The sequence below is a fragment of the Mus caroli genome, unplaced genomic scaffold (assembly GCF_978045245.1).
Source record: "Mus caroli unplaced genomic scaffold, Mus_caroli_1 scaffold_13, whole genome shotgun sequence".
Classification (NCBI taxonomy): Eukaryota; Metazoa; Chordata; class Mammalia; order Rodentia; family Muridae; genus Mus; species Mus caroli.
The window spans coordinates 26,614,480-26,629,746 of NW_028227268.1; the positions used below are offsets into that span (position 1 = coordinate 26,614,480).

General features: G+C 43.8%; 1 protein-coding gene across 3 annotated transcripts in view; it reads right to left on the reverse strand.

The window, feature by feature from the left end:
* Znf652 (zinc finger protein 652) overlaps positions 1 to 15,267 on the reverse strand; it is a 59,426-nt gene that overhangs the window by 14,318 nt on the left and 29,841 nt on the right. For 2 of the 3 annotated variants that reach the window (XM_021176102.3, XM_085829626.1), the window contains exons 2-6: positions 10,066 to 10,131; positions 6,877 to 8,024; positions 4,010 to 4,157; positions 3,554 to 3,669; positions 2,976 to 3,120 (exon numbers count right to left, since the gene is read on the reverse strand). In XM_021176102.3, the coding sequence (XP_021031761.2) occupies positions 2,976 to 3,120; positions 3,554 to 3,669; positions 4,010 to 4,157; positions 6,877 to 7,773 (1,306 nt within the window). In that variant the 5' untranslated portion in view covers positions 7,774 to 8,024; positions 10,066 to 10,131. The remainder of the gene's footprint in view (positions 1 to 2,975; positions 3,121 to 3,553; positions 3,670 to 4,009; positions 4,158 to 6,876; positions 8,025 to 10,065; positions 10,132 to 15,267) is intronic. The other variant, XM_085829625.1, reaches the window with a different exon arrangement.

Sequence of the window (15,267 nt, forward strand, 5' to 3'; positions counted from 1 at the left end):
CCTGGGCCTTCCAAGTGCCGTGATTAAAGCATGCGCATCACCAGGCCTAGCCCCAGTTTTAATATTACAAACAATACTGAAAAGCAGAATAAAGACTGCGGATGGGGGGTATTTCAATGTGTGGTAAACAAGGTCTAATATATCAAGACCTATTGTAAACAGTAAGAAGGGCGAACACAAAAGGCACAAGCAATTCAAAAAAGAAAAATATCACTACTCAATAAACAAGTGAAAAATATTCAATCCTATTTAGTAATTAAACATGCAAATTAATACATGAAACTATTTCTCACAAGTGGGAAAGGCTTTCCTAGCTCTTAGGCGGGAAAGTGGGGCTTTTCATGTACACGTGGCAAGAATATCTAAGGAGGGTAACTTTATAACAAGCAAGTGCCATCAGATGTGAGAAACACTCCATCTCTTTGCCCTAATTGTTAACCTCATTCCCAGAGTTTCACCCTAAGTAAATAACTGTGGAAGTGTTAACAGTGATATTCATTACAGCATTATTTATAATAGAAACTAGAAACAGAAACAACTTAAATATCCAACAAGGAGGCTGCTAAATAAACAGAAAACACCTTTTACTTCACAGGGCTGCTATAAAGGTTGTGCTAAACCAGACAGTGGTGGCGCACGCCTTTAATCCCAGCACTTGGGAGGCAGAGGCAGTCGGATTTCTGATTTCCAGGGCAGCCTGGTTACAGAGTGAGTTCTAGGACAGCCAGGGCTACACAGAGAAACCCTGTCTTGAAAAACCAAAAACAAACAAACAAACCAAAACAAACAAAAAAGAAGTGTAACAAGCAACAGCTAACCCCTGGCACATCTGTTCATAAATGATAGCTACTGTCATAGCAAGCTTTCAGCAAGAATTGTTACATAGCCTTAAATTATATTACCCATAATATATATGATAAAGTAGGTTAAAAATCATGTTGTAGGGGAGGGGGCTGGAGCAGTGCTCCGTAGTTAAGAGCACTTGTTGCTCTTCCAGATAGCTGGGTTTGATTCCCAGTACCACATGGTAGCTCGTAACCACTTGGAATCCAGTTCCAGGGGATTCAATCTCCTCCTTTGCCACCAGACATGTACATGGTACACATACACACATGCAAGCAAAACAGTCCTACACATAAAACTGATTAATCTAAAATTAAATATATAAAAGCAGATTACACTAGAGTACAAGGAGCCAAATGTACCATACGTGTGAGCACATGGACACTTCAGGCGTAGGACTTGTCCTTAACAATATTAAGAACTGGAAGTTTTGTTTTGCTTGTGATGCTGGCTATGGAATCTGCAGTTGCTAAGCAATGCTGTACCTCTGGACTGCACTCTTAGCCCCTGGAAGGATCTTTTTATATAAAGATTAAACCCTGGCTAGAGAGAGAACTCGGTGGCTAAGAGCACTTGGTTCTTGCTGAGAATCCCGGTCAGTTAACAAAAATCAAATGGCAGTTTACAAATACGCTTAAGTCCTGTTCCAGACCGGGCAGTGGTGGCGCACGCCTTTAATCCCAGCACTCGGGAGGTAGAGGCAGGAGGATTTCTGAGTTCGAGGCTAGCCTGGTCTACAAAGTGAGTTCCAGGACAGCCAGGGCTACACAGAGAAACCCTGTCTCGGGGAAGGGGGGGAATTCCTGTTCCAGGTGATCTGGTGCCCTCTTCTAGCCTCCAAAGACATCAGGCATGCACACAGTGCGCATACATACATGCAGGCAAAAACATTCATACACAAAAAAAATAAAAATAATAATAAATCTTTAAGAAAATAAAATAGGATAAATCAGCCAGAAGTTACTATTGATTACATCTGCTTGCTCTCTCTGTGGTGAGATTTATTTAGTTCCTAATTCCCATAGCAGGCTATATAAAGCAGGCTGGCCTTGAACTCACAGAGATCTACCTGTCTCTGCCTCTCAAGTGTCACCATTTCTGGCTGGCCCCTTTTAATATACTTTAATAAGTCTGTGTAACTCTGATAATGGGGAAGAGAAAACTCTAAGTGAATTAACTCTATTCTTTTGGAGGAAACATTCCTTGCCTATTGGCCGAAGAATGTTGATCATAAAATTTGACATAATAACTAGAATAACCACAAACTAAAATTTTTGGAGCCACAGATACAGTCCAGTTTGTAGAGTACCAAGGTCAGCTGTAGACAGTATTAGTGTTTGTAAAAAGAGCTATTCTATTTTATCCAGTTCTCCAGAAGCTAGATAATTACGTGTTTATGAGACCCTTATCAATGCTATGGAGCATACATCCCTACATACAGAGAGAAAGAGGGTTAAAATCTATGTAACTCCATTTAATGGATGTGTTCCTGAAAGGTAGTGAATTTGGAAATCAAATCCAATCAACTCTAAGAATATTGAGAAGACTTTAATGCCTTTAATCTAGCACTCCAGAGGCAGAAAAAAGGCCAGCCTGGTCTACAGAGATACCATGTCTCAGAAAATAAGACAAAATAAACAAATTATTTCTAGGTGGGCATGGTAGCATACACCTATAATCCTGGCACATGGGAGCAGAAGGCAGGAGGATTACGATGAATTCCGGAGCAGCCTGTGCTTCAGTGATAGTCTGTCTGTCTCAAAAAATGAAATACAAAACCAAAAAACTCAAAAGGCATTCACATAAATAATTCTTTGAAAAATAATTATAAAAGAGAAAATTTCAGTATTACATTTATTTATATATCTCAGGCTTACTTAAAGTGAGATTATAATGCAAATGTGTGCCAGTCACAGTGGTAGACACCTTTGACTTTAGCACCTAGGAAATTGAGACAGGAGAAGTGCTGTGAGTCTGACACCAGCCTGGGCTGCACAGCAAGACTTCATCTCAAGATAAAACAGAAAAAAACAGGAAAATGATGCAAACTTATGGTTGGGTTTAAAGACAGACCAGCATATGGCTGCCAACAAGCACTGGGGTTATTTACACCTTCACCAAGAAATCCTTACCAGTGTGCGTCTTCATGTGCTCGTCGAAGTACTGCTTCATGTTGAAGTCCTTGCCACACCACTGGCACATGAACTGTTTGTGCCCAATGTGGATGCTCATGTGGGAACGGAGCTGGTACTTGTACTGGAACCTCTCATCGCAGTTCTGCAGGGGACAGAGGACAGTGCTGGTTGCCAAGCAGAGACGTATCACTCCAGCCCACCCTAGCAGCTTACAGGTTTCTTCTCATATTCAAAACACAGCCTGCTTACGGCGCCCGGCCGTTTGTATCCACTGTTCCTACAGCTGAGTTATGAACACGGGGGGATTTCTCAGGTAATTATTACTGGCTCAGACTCAGCTTCTCTGAATCACTGAGAGAACGATCAGCCACTGCACATCACTCTCAGTTACCCCTGAGAGGCTGGGTGCTGATGGGCCACCTCTCTTCTCAGCACTGAGAGATCACCAAGCACCTGGCATGCCAGAAGCTCCAGTGTGTCCTAGCCTTGGGCTCTGCACCCCGCACTCCATCTACTGCTGCATCATCCACACAACCCTAGCCGTGGACAGGGCCTGGGCGTAGCTCGCCCCTTACCTCACATCTGAAGGGTTTCTCTCCAGAATGCTGCAAGGAGTGCACCTTGAGTGACATACTGCGCTTGAAAGACTTTCCACAGGTCTCACATGTAAATGGCATGTCTTTTGTGTGTGCTGTAACACAGAAAAATGCATTTAAGCTCAAAACAATTCCACCAAAACCCCCAGAATGGAGAAGCCAGATGCCATAAGGTGAGGAAACTATGCTGTCTTCATGTCTACCTCTCACTTTGACAGTAATGTTCCAAAGAGAGAATAAATTGCACTACCGAAAAGAACTCTGGGTAGGGAAGACTACACTGTCCAACCTGATCATGCTTACTAAAGACAAGCTACATGTAGTCTCAACAAGCTAAAACTGACTGCCGTATGCTGACTCTACATATCCTGCCCTTTGTGGAGCAGAGAGCACTCCAGGAGTCTGCAGGTGGAGAACAGAGGGGCGGAGACTCACCAACCATGTGTTTTCGTACATGAGCCATGGTATAGAACTTCTTCTCGCAAATTTCACAGGCAAATTTTTTTTCTGCATATCCATGGACAATCTTGATATGTTCATGAAGGGACCAGAGTTTCTTGAAGGATTTGTTACAGGAAACACACTAACAGGACAAACAGAAAGAATCTTTATTTACTGAGGCTTCAGGAGGCCATCCTACCTCCTGGCAGATAAAATGGACCTACTTTAGATTCATGGCACAAGACCAGAATCCTAACAAAAACGATTCCTGCATGCAGTTCATCTTCCAACACTAACCTCTGTATGTTCTATTTTCCAAGACCCACCTTTTAGACACCTTGGGAGGAAGCAAACAGCAGCAAACCTAAGGCAAGAAGTAACAAGTCCCAGGAGCAGCAAAGAACTAATTGCTCTCACCGCTCCCGCGCTCCACGGATGAAAAGAACACCCAGTATCCTTTTGCTGTTTATGTATTCTGTTTTGTTGCTTGTTTTGAGAAAGAGTGTCTCACTATAGAACCACCTCAAACCCTGAGCCACTAAGGCCAACCTCAAATCTGATCCCGCTCCAGTCTCAGGTGCGGGGAGTGTAAGTACACACTGGCACACCTGCTAGGACCTCAGGCACGCTACGGCACAGACCAGCACACACAGCTGCCTCCTACCCAGGCTGCCATGCAGTTAAGATATACTTACCAGAGAATATAAGTAAGCCTGAAATTAGCACAACCAAAGACAAGATATATAAGTATTATAGATCTGAAGGGTATAAAAATGTCCTCATGCCTTAGAAAACACATTTTGAAGAATTCTGTAACAAAATGTTCAAGATCTACTAACTTTCCCTAAATTTAATTCAGTCTGCCATTTCCCTCCAGCAGAAGCTAACGTAACCTCTTAAACCACTGACCATCCCCCACCCCCGACCCCCAATTCCAGACCTCCTTATATCACAATGCCTAGTTCTCCAAACCATGGCTCATCAGCAGCCTGGATTATTAGGCATAAAGTATGACTAAATCAACCAAACGATACCAGAAAATTCTTGACAACTGCCAGGCTCTGAGGAATGAACAGTAAGAGAACTCAGTCAATACAGCCCTTGAGTGCCACTGCCACTGCAGAAGTCAAGAACCAAGAGCTCGGAGACAAGCCCCTGGCTGGACACTGCTCTGGAAAAGGTCAGATGGCCCCTGTAAGCCACCATTTCTGCAACGATTAATTTTCTCTTTTCATGAGATTGTCAGGGTTATCAGGAGGTGTATGAAGACACACAGCACAAGATTCTTTAGGAATGGGAAGGGGTTTTGGGTTTTTTAAAAAGTATTCCTTTATATAGTTGAGTGTTTTGTCTGCTGTATGTAGTATGTATACTGCATATGTGGCTGGTGCCCAAGGAGGACAGAAGAGGATGTTAGATCCCTAGAATGGGGGGATGAGCTGCCATGGGAGCCTTGAGCACCAAGCTCAGGTTCTCTGCAAGAGTGCGCAGTGCTGAGCTGCAGTGCTGAGCCATCTCTTCAGCCTAGGAATCTGCACGGCCTTCAGTCAGCAGAACCCACCCAAGAGAAGCACAAGGGTGAACACGCTATGATAGGAGAAGCACGGAAGCTTACAAACAAGACCTGCTGTTTTCAGTTACTCAATCAAATCCAAGCTAAAAAGAAAAGAATAAGAAGAAAGGAAGAACAGAGGGAGGAACGGAGGGAGGGAGGGAACCCACAAAATAAGCAGATCATAGAGACAGAAATGAGGAATGCCTTTTCAGTCAAGAGCCACTATGAAATCAAGTTTGACCTCTAGGGGGCAGCACTGAACCATGCTCCATTGGACTGACGCTGCAACCAACTTCTGCCCAGGCACCTGCTGGAGAACATGGCCAGGGTCTCTTTTATTTACCCAGCATACCTCTATCATGTCATGATTTACAAGCTAAATCAGTGGGTTATAAAAAAACCAAAAACCTCTTTAAAGAATGGCATTCAGTTATTGGTTAAAAACAATTGTCTAAAAGAGAAAATTAAAGTTCCCACACCAAAAGTAAAACAATTTATCTTTTAAAAAGTTAGCTTCAATATGGTAATTATTATATACATCTTATGGAAACATAACAGACTTACCATGTATGAATATCCATTAATACACAAACATATACATACACCAATATAGCTGCAATAAATTCAACACCTCTTAACCTGTCACAATACAATCTTTCCAAGACACCAGAGTGGTTTGAATAGCACGCTTTGTTACATCAGCAGCACTGTACAGCAACATTATTATGTAACCCTACTGCCAGGTAAGCAACATTTTCAAACAGCTCAGCCTCTGTTTAAGGTTTGCATATTCCCACGGGCTTGCCTCTTGACACATTTAGTGTTGCCATCTCTCCACGGGTGTTAAGGAGATCTTCCATTTCCACAGGTCTGAGTCATGGTCTCTGTCCCCATCAGCTGCACTAGACTCTGGCATCCTTCTAGTTAGAAAGGACCTTTCTCTACTCCTGGCCCTCACTCGGCAAACCTCCCACCGTGACAGAAGATGCCAGAATGAATTATCTCACAGGTCCCACAACAGAGACTCTCAGTGCAAAGTCGGCGCTGACTTTACATCCCAGTCAGTCATCTATAACCAATCCCCCTTCCAGTGTACCTGGGTTCTCACTAATCCATCGTCAGTTAAGTGTAATGCTTTTGAAAGACAGGATTAAGCCTTGGTTTTGAAAAGACCCAAGCAGCAGAGTCTAAAGTGATAATTGGTGAAATCTGTCCCTTCAGCCTCTATCCTCTTGGGCAGACACCAGATGACTCTGAACAGCCAGGTCCTAGCCTGGAAACTTTGCCCTCCGCTGATGAGACCTACCTGAATGTTTTTTTCACAGTCTGTTTGCTGGTGAAGGGACAGCTCACTTTCCAGGACAAACTTCTTGCCACATTTATCACAGATCTGCATGCGCCTGTGAGTAACGTTCATGTGCTTCTCCAGGTACCAGCGAGTATTAAACACCCTGGGGCACTTCTCACAGGTCAGAGTCTCTTTCTCTTCACACTTAGCTTTCTGCACTGGCGCTTTAGCCTCCTTGGTGGCCCGCTTCTTCCTCTTGGGTAGCTCTGCACTCTTCCTATGGCCTCGAGTTGTGCGGGGTGCAGGGGAAGTGGTAGCTGCGGCAGCAGAGGCCGCTCTCCGGGTTCGCCTCTGTGTGACCCTGACTCTCTCCACTGGCTTCTCCTTTTTCTTCTGTCGTCCGTTCTCTCCGTAGTCACTGCTGTTATCTGTGGCCTCCTCCTCAGTCTCTTCCTCGTCCTCCTCGCTGCTTGTCTTAAGGACAGGCGTCTCTTTGGACTGGGAAGAGACACCCTTTTCCCCTTTAGAGACATTTAATGTTTGGTTATTAAGGTTTACCTCCACTATGATCTGCTCCCTTTTGTAAGAGACTTCCTCCTCCTCTTCCGTGTCATCAGAATTCTCCCGGTCTTCCTTGACAGTATGCACATCAGACACTGCCCTTGGCTCCCTGAAATATGGCTGCTCCTCCGCCTCGTGGAGATGTGGCTTGCTCATCTTGGTGTCTGCTAGCACAGAGTAAGGGCTTCCAGACTCCCTTTTATACACTTTGGTGGACAGGTCGAGCTCCTGGCTGGCACCATGGTAAAAGGTGGGTGGCGCCTGACTTCGATGGCTCTCTTCCTGGGCCATTCCTTCTGCATGCACTGCACAGGGTTCAACCAGCTCCGGACAAGGACTGGCTGTGTAGCTCATTAGGAAGTGGCCCAGTTCAGACGACACAGAACACCTTGAAAACAGGGCAATTAAGACTCAAATCTTTCTCCATCCACAGAGAACTAACTACTCAAGAAGTGAAAATAAGGAACTCCTGGAGCCTGCATGCAGTTCTTCCTGCGTCACAGCACCAACAGCACCTTAAGTCAGAAAGGGCTGTTCTTACGGCAAGGGCAGAACACTCCTGACCGTCTTCCGAAGAGAGCTACCGGAGACTTGGAGCAGCTTGTCTATAAAGAGAAAAAAAATGAGGGAAAAAATTATACCACCATATTCTTCTTAGGCCATGGAATTCCTCACAACACACAAAATTTAAAATCATTACATTCCATACACTTTGATTCATTATACTCCTCAAATGGTTTGAAATGGATATTATTTTACAGGCTTGTATGAGTCCCCAATTTCAGTTAGAATGTAAATTCTATCATACCAAGAGCCATATCTGTCAAATTCACCAAACTATCTTTAAAGCATATAATAGTCCTAGCAGACAGCATGTGTTTGATGAAGAAATACCTGCTGCCACATGATCTCTGCCACACTGGATGCTGCAGGGTCTGCTGGTATCAGTCTCATGATACAAAAGGCCATGAAACACTCAAGGGAGTCATACAGGCAGTTTCCTTCAGCATCAGCCACCACATCTACCAGAGTGAGAACCCACACACAAGGGCGGCCACATGGGCACTGCAGGCCACAGAATTAGAGCAGCTAACTGGCACAACCACACAAGGAAACCGACCTGGCCTTTAATAATTATAAATGAACTGTCACCATAACTGGCCTCAGCTATGGGAGCACCGCTGAGGTGGTTGACACTTGGTGCACAGCTATCCTACAACTGGGTGACTTTTCATGTGTCAGTTTCGGAGAAGTCAAAATTCTGAGAATCAGTCACCACCAGGTCGGCGTGGTTCTAAGAAAACTAAAACCATCCATGAAAAAACAATGACGGGCATACAATCTGCTTGCAGCATGCTTATACTGCTATTTAGTCAGCTACCCTGCAGCTGAGTCATACAAATGACAATGGAGGACCTGTACAGTTGGGCTGACAAAAGGAAGGAAAACAGTATTTACTGAATGTCTGTCACGTGATGGGCACCAGAGACATTTTTATCATTCAGCATCTACTTAGTACCTACTGCAAAACTTTGGGGCTAATTTTTAATTAATTAAAAATAAGCAAAGCTTAACTTTCCCCCTTCCTCCTCCTGAGACAGGGCCTCACTATGTAGCCGGGCTGTCCTGGAACTTGTTGTACAGACGAGGCCACCTGGTCTCACAGAGTTCTGCCTACCTCTGCCTCCCGAGGCCTGGGATGAATGATATGGCTTTTTCTTAATATATTGGTTCTACTCGGCTGAAGTGAGTGAAATCTTGCTATGAAATAACCTTAGTAAGAAACTGTTCAGTACACTTGACACTGAACTGCTATGTAACTTCAACAGGTGACAGGAGTCACTCAGACCTCGCTGAGCTGTTCTACATAAAGCGAATCACACTGTTAGGGAAGAGAACATGTAACCAATGAGGTTCATAAAGAGACCAATAAATAGGGTTACTCCTAACCTGACTCTGGTACTGTCAATCCTAAACTGTAGCAACAATCTATAGCTGAAATAGTCCACTAATGCAAAAAGTGGGAGCCAAGCAGCAAACTACACAAGTGTAAAGTCTGGCCAATCCTCTAGTTTATAAATAATCGGAGGATTTGCATTTATACAAAGCACTTGGTCACATCCTTGTTAGACCCGTCAGTGCTCCCATCTGTTAGATGCTATGCTAGTGTAGTCAGCGAGCTGTATGGGGACAGAGCTGCTCTCCGGGACTAAGAACTAGCTAGCACAAATAGCCTCCACACAAGAACAAAACCAAGTATGTATCCCTCACTCACCACAAGCCAGCGGAAGCACCTAAGGTTCATCAAACAACCCCTTGGGCCAAAGCAGCAACCAAATCCTAAGCCAGCTACTCTGCAGGGACCCCGCGGCACTCACAGCACTCGCCATTACTCAGGGCTACCCACACATCATCTCAATGGAGAAGTGAGTGTTAATTAAAAGGAACTATTTATCTTTAAGGTAAGAAGCATGTGTGTGTCACCGAGATATTTTTCTATTAAAATCCAACACAGCTCAGGCTCTAATAAAATTCAACAGCTCTCAAGTACCAGAAGAAAGCCTGGCATGGCTCTGCCCAAGTGTGGCTCCCAGCAGGAGGGCTGGCAGGATGTTCCCAAAATCAAAGGAAGTCAGTCATTTTTACCTTCATATCAAGTTTGATGCTAGGGTGTTGGGAGGGCTCAGTCTAGCCATGACCAAGGGTAGTTTCCTAGAATGTAATTTTTAATACATTAGTCTATCTTTAAGATCACTAACAAAAAAGAAAAAAACCTATGTAGATAATGAAAATAAGTGAGAAATAGCCTCTTTATAACAAACAAACAAACAAGGTTCTCACTATGTAGCCCTGACTGAACCAGAACTCTCTATATAGACCTGCAACTAACAGAATAGAGATCTGCCTGCCTCTGCTTCCAGAGTCCTAGGATTAAAAGTCTGCATCACCATGCCTGGCCCTACAATTCTGTATTTTACAAAAATTAAAAGTCACGAATACTTTATTAACTTTTTTTTTCTTTTTTTAAGATAGAGTCTCATATAGTCCAGGCTGGAGTCAAACTATGTAACTTTGAACTTCTTTTTTAAATTATTTTTAATTTTATGTGTATGGGTGTTTTGTTGCCTGTCTGTAGATCTCTGTACAGTGAGCACAGCTGGTGCCCGAGGAAGCCAGAAATAGGCATGGACTCCTCTGGGGCTGGACTTAGAGATGGCTGTAGGCCACCATGTGGGTGATGGGAACTGAACCTGGCTCCTCTGGGAGAGTGGCCAGTGAATTAACCCTGAGTCTTCCTTCTCACCAGCTCCCACCTTGAACTTCTGATCCCCTGCCTCTCTATTCCCTGAGTGCTGGGATTACCAGCAGGTGCCAAGACTACCAGTTTTATGTGGTGCTGGGAACCAAACTCAGGTCTTTGTGCGCGTTAGCCAAACAGTCTCGTTACTCAGCCTGAACTGGCCTCAATCTCGAGCTCCTTCCTACCTCTGCCTCCCAAGTAATAGGATCACAGGTTTGTACCACTATGGCTTATGTACACACACACACACACACACACACACACACACACACACACAGAGCTTACTTTAGATGTGTGGAATAGTGTCGGGGAATGCTAGTCATCTGTTATTTTGTCACTAGTAAAATGTTTTGGCATTTCAAAGAGTAGCACTTGGGGGGAGGGGATCTTATCTAGTCTTAGACCTACAGGGATAAATAAATAGTCTAAAACAAAAACATTTGAACCAGATAGGAAGGTTTACTCCAAAATCACAACATACCCAGAACACAGCCAATGAGAAAAGATGAACTGCCAACACACCCGCTGCCTTTTCCTGCCAGCAAGCCTACATTTATCTCTTCTTAGTAATAATTCTAAAACACTGTAAGATTCTTTTAAAATTAAAAATCTCCTTACTACCCAGAAACAGAGCACAGAAAATTTCACATGCAGTTTCCAGGTTGGTGCCCACTTCTAAGAACCCATCAATAAATTCCCAAGAGCCCCGAGTTCCAAACTAAGAAAAGAGTCTTATTCTTTCTTATCTGTAGTGTGTATTTAGACAAAGCATAGAAACTGAACTTCTTTCTACCTTTCCTCCTTAGCTCCCTACCTGTTTTTCTTCACACTTCTACAGCACATACATGGATCATACATGGATCAGAAATGAATCAACAACATAAAAGGAGACCAACTTTGAAGTCATATACAGAAAGGGTAACACGTTTTATAAACAATTATGCTTGACTGTCAAGAAGGAAGCAAGGTACAGCCTCAAGAGTGTATTGTGTACCCCAATGTGCTATTCACCCGGGTCTGACCCCAGACAAGGCAATTCACATACAAATGCATTCTCAGGGTGTTACACAGAGGCCAGGGTGCTGGCCTCTTTCCCCACTCTGCTTGAAGAGAGCTTTTCCAGAGAGGTAGGAAGTGTTAATGGTACACCAGAGGTTTATGTACAGTATGCTGCACAGCCTTTGCAGAGTGAATGTCAGGAAGATAAAATAAGGAAAGGAAAAGTTAAAACTGAGAAGGTGGAGGGGAGGCAGGGCAGGTGGTGCAGTCAGCGAAATCCCTGCCATGCCAAGGTGAGTTTCATCCCTGTGCCCAGGTTGAAAAGCTAGCAGGTGTCTGTAATCCAGGACTGGGGACACCGAGACAGGAGGCCAGCCAACTAGCCGCATCAGTAAGTTCCGGGATCAGTGTCTCAGAAACACAGTGGAGAGCAGCTTATGAAGACACTTGTGATAGCCATCTGAACATTCACACGCAGGCACAGACACACAAACACCAACAGAGTGAGAGTCGCTGGTCGAGGCCAGCCTGTGCAAAGTAGAAATAGCTAGTCCAAGGTCATTCTTGGTTAAGAGAAAATTCACATGCAGCCTGTGTTCCAGGAGACCTTGGCCTAAAACACACACACACACTCACTCACTCACATTCAAGTAGCACACACTCCCCTCACCCAGCTTGTATCAGATTCCTAACTGCTGACACTATGTGACAGCATCCAGCATCCAGTTAGCAAACCTTCCATGTCATGAAATGTTTTCCCTCAGACTTAAGCCAGAACAAAGCTCCCTTCCTTACACTGCTTCGGTCAATTGATTTGTCGCTGCAACAAGCAAAGTAACCAATACACAAAAAAATTTCTATGGAGAAGAAGGGCTTCTGCTGTGAAAAAACCCTGGCTATGCTGTCCACTGGTCTCAGGATCTGGCTTGGGAAAGGAGTGTGGAGGAGTTGGCACCATATGCTGAGAAACCCAAGAATGCTAAACAGTCCAATGAGCCAGTCTAATGGGAGTCTAGAAGACCAACATGCCAATGTAATCAACCAAGGTCTGGTCCAGGGGAACTGGGCTAATGCCCTTTCCTGTTACATTCTGGCAAAGACTTGGTTACATCCCACCCCCACCCCCAGTCCTAAAAATCTGAATGAGATTGGATTCAAATTAACAAACTACATTGTTCTGAGAAAGCAATGTTTAAGACAGCAAATATCCAGGCTGTGGCACAGTTACTACTTACTTCTCTTAGTCATATCTACAATGAGAGAAAGCAGAAAAATATGTATTACTTGAAAGGAGCTGTGAGTTTAAGGGTACAGACAAGGCAGGTATAGAGAAACTGTTAGAGACTAACACCACTGAAGAGAAACCTGCTCTGCTGTGGGACAATAGGGAAGGTGTTTCAAGGCAGGTCCACCTGAAAGGTCAGGCTGGAACTGAGACTGCTGCGGAGCATCCCCACTTTGGGAAACAGTCTAGAAAATGTTTTCCTGGGGTCCGTCACTAAATGCACAGCAAGCAAAACCTAGTAGTTTGCAGGGGAGAAAGCAGGATGCTGGAGATGCTAGATTGCTACACCTGCTGAGTAAAGCCACAGGCAGGATGGTACCAACCAGGGAAACAAGCTATGTGCTACCCACAGCAGAGCACACAAACAGGGCCACCCAAGGTCCCTGGAGCCCACAGGTTCCCATCCCAGCTCCAGGCACTGTGCTTGTTCTATTGGGTTTTGTTTTTCTTCGGCCTAATCTTTTCTTAGGGAGGTTTATACTGTGCCTCTGTGTATTGGAAGTGTGTAACTTGTTTTTATTTTATTTTATAGTCTCATAATTAAGGCATTTCTTTGAATTTCAGAAGAGACTATGGAATTGTTAATACTTTGGAAACTTTTACAGATGAGTGAAATGCATTTTGTATTATGAGATGGTCATAAACTTTTGAGGAGGAGTGGTGAATCATGGTTTAACTGTGATGAGTTCAGGTGTCCAAACTAACAAGGGCAACAGTTAATTTTCACTGTCAACTTGATTGCACTGTGTCTTTTGTGGGCATTTCCATCTGGAAGATGGGTGGCAGCACCCCATAGAATGTGGTCCCCAATAGATACTCCCTCTCTCTGAGACTGCAGACAGTGTGGCCAGTCCCCCCATGCTCTATTCAGATGCCTTTTCTATGATGATGACCTATGTCCCCTCAGATGGTGAGTCAAACTAAAACATGAAGGGAAAAAGGAGAGAAAGAGAAGGGAGAGGTGGGGGAGGGCAAAAGAAAAGGAAAAACTACAAACTCCCAAAGAAAAACTACAAATTGAACTTTATTAAAATTAATAATGAATGTTTGTACAACAAAGGAGGATATCAAGAGAATAGAAGCAACACATAGAATCAGAAGAACATATTAATAAATCATAGATTTGGTAAAGGTTTGGTATCCAGTATAAGGAACTCCCACAATTCAACAATAAAAAGACAAATAAAATAACAATATGTGCCGAAGAAACAGCGCAGTGGTTATCCTGGCTGCTGTCGCAGAAGACCTGGTTTGGCTCCCAGCAATCTACACAGTGGTGAACAGCCATCTTAACATAAGTTCTCAGATCCAAAGCATTCTTCTGAATTTTGCCTGACACCAGGCACACACATGATACACAGACATACACGTAGGCAAAACACTCACCCACATATTATAGTGATAATTTAAAATATAATTTTTTTCCTATGAGATCCAGTTTTATAAGGCATTTTTTTCAATTGGTGGGGGAGGGCTTGACCCCATTGTGAGTGTGTTGGGGGTCCTGTGTTCTATAAGAAAAACAGTCTAAGCAAGCCATATGGAGCAAGGCAGAAAGCAGCACCCCTCCATGGCCTCTGCATCAGCTCCTGCCTCCAGGTTCCTGCCCTGTGTGAGTTCCTGTCCTGACTTCCTTCAGTGATGAACAACAATGTGGAATTATAAGCCGAATAAACCCTTTCTTCCCCAACTTGCTTTTGGTCATGATGTTTCAATGCAGCAATGGAAGCCTAAGACAATACTTCACACTGAGATTACACTTCCTATTCACTAAGACAACTCTAATTTCTTTTAAAAAAAAAATGGTGAAAAAAGAGTTAAAAGGGATACGGAGAAAGCATAAGCGCCATTCATTATTGGTGCATTTAAAATGGCACACTTTGGGAAATAGTCTGGTAAGTCCTAAAATGGTTAAACAAAGAGTTCGTAGATGACCTAGTAGTTCCATTTCTAAGCATATCTAGGACTGGAAAACAACACTCATATAAATACTTAAAACACAAACATCCGGCCGGGCGTGGTGGCACATGCCTTTAATCCCAGCATTCTGGAGGCAGAGGCAGGTGGATTTCTTTGTTCGAGGCCAGCCTGGTCTACAAAGTGAGTTCCAGGACAGCCAGAGCTATACAGAGAAACCCTGTCTCAAAAAAAAATTTTTTTTTGAGTTTTTTAATTTGTTTTCAGTACAAGAAATGGGTCTAGGGCTTTGTCTATGCTACAAGTGTTCTACCTAGCACTAAGCTATAGTCTCAGCCTTCTTTTA